This window comes from Centruroides sculpturatus, unplaced genomic scaffold (genome assembly GCF_000671375.1).
Source record: "Centruroides sculpturatus isolate CEXI.00-Female unplaced genomic scaffold, Cexi_2.0 scaffold5043, whole genome shotgun sequence".
NCBI lineage: Eukaryota > Metazoa > Arthropoda > Arachnida > Scorpiones > Buthidae > Centruroides > Centruroides sculpturatus.
This window is the reverse complement of record NW_019389159.1, coordinates 690-4526: the sequence shown is the minus strand read 5'-3', so window position 1 is coordinate 4526 and position 3837 is coordinate 690. Positions and strand designations below refer to the sequence as shown.

At 26.8% G+C, this 3837-nt stretch overlaps 1 protein-coding gene across 1 annotated transcript; it reads left to right on the top strand.

Annotated features, from left to right (window-relative positions):
* Positions 1–633: 633 nt before the first annotated feature.
* LOC111617184 lies at positions 634–1214 on the top strand. The gene is made up of 3 exons (XM_023358512.1): positions 634–765; positions 851–953; positions 1031–1214. Exons 1-3 carry the CDS (start codon positions 684–686, stop codon positions 1197–1199), a joined length of 354 nt encoding a protein of 117 aa, XP_023214280.1. The 5' UTR covers positions 634–683; the 3' UTR covers positions 1200–1214.
* The last annotated feature ends 2623 nt before the right edge of the window (positions 1215–3837 follow it).

The following is a 3837-nucleotide window of genomic DNA, read 5'->3' as shown; positions in this document are numbered from 1 at the left end:
TAAATCATTAGGTACAACTGGAAAAAAAATTAGCACTATTCAATTATCTAGTCATCTGTATCACTAATAAAATTTATAAGGAAAACAAATAGATTTACATTTTAAAATGCATCTTGACAAGTATTATAATTTTTCTTTTTATACAAATACTATTATAATTTCACAGGGCCCAGGTGAATTTGAATTAAGGGGGTCTCATGTACAGTGCTGACTTTAGACATTTTTCTTCAAAGGAATTTTTTTGGGGGAAATATTTTCTTATAAAAGATTAGTTTGGAGTACCCTGTTGGCAGGAGCCCTGGGCAATTGTCCTTTTTTTGTAGGTTAACACACTACTGAACAGTTATTATTGTACACAGCTATTTATAATTTAATACATATTTTAATATATTTTTAATTTTGTACACAAAGTGCACCAAATAGTTTTCATGCTTTACAGTGTGTCAAGAACCAAATAAGTTTGGGAACCACTGGCTTAGTCGTTATAGGAAAGAAATAATAATCTAATAACTCCTGTAAACAGAAAAGTAATATTTTATTTATGATGCAGAGTTAATTTTTTATTTTAATAGATTTTTTTAAAAGTTAAATAACTTTTACTAGTGAATAAATACATTTATTTATTTATTAAATTAGCAAAAATATATGAAGAATGTGTATATAATTTTCAATGTTCTTCCACAATGCATAATACATTATGCAGAAATGAAAAATGCCAATGCATGTATGGTTATATGTTTAATGGAGTAGCATGCACCATAAGAAGTAAGAAATGTGTTCTTTTTATATTTAAACTGTTATTATTCAAAAATATGTATGTATATATATATAAACTTACTTTTTGAAAAAGGATCCAAATCTAAAGGTGAAGAAATATACACTGCTGCTCTAGTAGCAGTTTCTTGCATCATGGTGGCAGTCACCTGCATTCTTATAGTATGCGTTGTAAAAAAGTAAGTGAATTTTAATATATTTTTATTCATAAAACTATTATGTTTATTTAATTAAAATTAAAAATAATTAAAACCAGATCTTCACAATTGAGGAATTATCAGCATAGAAATTCTAGAAGTGGTCAGCCCAATGATGTTTTCACTATAGCAGATGAGATTGCTGCTGTCAGAGCAGCCGATAAACCTCCAACGTACGAAGAAGTAATGAGGAACGAAGAAATGGTAATGAATCTATTCTTTCAATAAAAATTATATTTCTTAAATGATAATTTTAATCCAAGCCAATAGTTCAATATAAAAATATGCAAATAATTTCTGATTATAACCGATCACTATTGGATGGTGAATAAAGATATATAAGGATAGAAAAATTACAATTAAAATTAGCATTAATGATTATCCTAACCAATGATTTCTAATGACTTTAACTAAAAGTGATATTTAGTTCAGTGAACTATCGATGATTATCACTGTCTTAATTCTATTATTTGTGGCATCAATTTTAATATTTCGGTTGTCACAAATCATGTTGAATTCCAGTTGAGAAGTAACAGAAATAACATTGGATGTATTAGGATAATCTCTGAAGTTAATAACAATGATTATCATTAATATAAAATTATATAAAATGTAAATTAGCTAACACTATGTAGAAGAAGGCAAAAACAAATCATTTCTATGATACAAGGAAATGAACAAGATTAGAGTAAATTGATACTAGAAATATCTTCCTTGAGCTAATGAGTCACTTGATACTTGCAGAAAAAAGCTGTAAACATTACTGAATATAGCTAAGTTTAATTTGCACTGTCATTAAATGACAATGTAAATAAAAACTGTAAAGATATTTTATCATGATGATTCAAGCACTAGAAAACACTACATAACAGTGCATATCATTAGAATTCAAAACTTGTAGAGTGTTATACAAATGAAAAATAATAAAAATGGAAAGGGAAAAATAGAAATGTTCAAAGTAAATAAACTAAGATGTAATATAAGAAATCACAATTTCAAATATTTGAATAATGTTTTCTGAAAACAGTTCAGGAAATGATGATGATATTATTCTAAGATGAAGAAATGCTTCATTTTTTTTAATTATAAATTAATGAATGATATGACTATTTCTATCAGGTTACATTGATATTTTGTTAACATTTCTATTATTTGATCATGTCTGTTACAAATACTAAAGAAATATGTCATTGAAAATTTCTATGAAACATTGAAAGTAGCAAATAATTTCACATCAAACAAGTTTTGTTTATCATTTATGATACTTCTAGTTAAATAAAAGTTGATATCAGTATAAACTGATTTCAAAATTCTTAATAAAACAAAACAGAATAAACTTGGTGAAGTTTAACTCATGTAATAAAAATAAATATGAGGAAGACAACCAGATGGCCAAAGCAATTAAGGTGTTAGCCTACTACACTAGGAACCCAGGATCAAATCAGGGCAAATAATTCTCCAGGAATTTTTTCATGGGTGGTCTTTCTTAAATACATCAGGTCCCATCTCTCATCATTTGCTCGCCTCCTTTGTGGGACTGGCCAATCCCATGATGGATATGATTAAAAAGGCTCTTTTGGTGGGTAGAAAGAGAAAAAAATGGTACAGGGAAAAAATAAGAGGAAACTTCATCTAGAATTTCAAAACATTCATAAGATTATTATAGAAAAAATGGGATTTACTAAACACAAATATGATTCAAAAACAAAAACATTCATTAATAATATACAGAACAAACACAGATTTTACCCATGCTCTACTTTCTTTTGTTGAAAACACATTAAGAACATATTTATTTATAGTTTTAGATGTGTTTTGTTCCTTGCCCATTAAGAATAGACAGGAGGAAATGATGATAATCAAAATTCAATATTGCTGAATCTACTTTTTTTTTTATCTGCTTTTAAAATAATTACTATTATTTTATCATCACTACTAGTAAATCAAAAATTNGTTTAGGGGTACAGAAAAAAGTTAGTTATTATGGCAGAAAAAATAATATATTATGTATCACAAACTAATAGTATTAAAAAATTATTAGGTAAAAAATGTTCCTTGCAACAATCACAACTTTATTATGTATTTTTTCATTTAGTTTTTTTTCTTTAATTTAAAGTTACAATATATAAAATAACAATACAGGTACATAAATTTCTTAAATGAGGGGCACAATCTAGAGATATGACATGTCACGGGGTACGATAATGAAAAAAGGTTGGGAACTACTGATCTATCTAACTCCGTTAAGATTAAGATTAAGGAAAGACGGATGGATGGACAACATTGGGAATTTATAGGTCTACAATTTTTTCAAATTGCAGCACAATAACTAGTAAATGTATACAAGAGGAACTAATATCACAATGTTATTACAAATATATTTTTCCAGAACCAGTTTTTGGATCCTTTTAGATCATTCTTATCTTTGCAAAGCAGTATAAATTGATCTAGTTCAATTAAAATATCTTCATTTATCCATCTTATTTTCTCCAATATCTGGAAAACTATCTCAATGGAAAAAGTACCAAAAATGTGGAAACCAAAATGCCAAAAGTTCTGTGAAGGAAAGAAAAAGTAAAAGAGAAAAAGGAATAAATGGAGTGAGGAAAATGAACAGCCTTTTTTTACAACTTCAATGTTAATAAGCTGATGAATGGAAAAGTGTTATAGGAAGTGATTCATATTTTATTTGATGATTCTTTTATAAATCATATAAATAATTATTAGTAAATAGGTCTACCATATAATTTTCCATGCAACACTAAACTGATAAATTAACATAAAAATTTTTTAAATTGAAAAGCATTGGAGGAAGGACACCGATAAATGTATTAAAAAAATAATTTTATTTTATTTATCAGAAAAA

Bases quoted from the DNA above. Each gene is read 5' to 3' on its own strand.
- LOC111617184 (XM_023358512.1), top strand. From the start codon at position 684: ATGCATAATACATTATGCAGAAATGAAAAATGCCAATGCATGTATGGT. The intron at 766-850 runs GTAAGAAATGTG...TTTTTGAAAAAG, and splicing joins AGTAGCATGCACCATAAGAA to GATCCAAATCTAAAGGTGAA. The intron at 954-1,030 runs GTAAGTGAATTT...AATTAAAACCAG, and splicing joins ATAGTATGCGTTGTAAAAAA to ATCTTCACAATTGAGGAATT.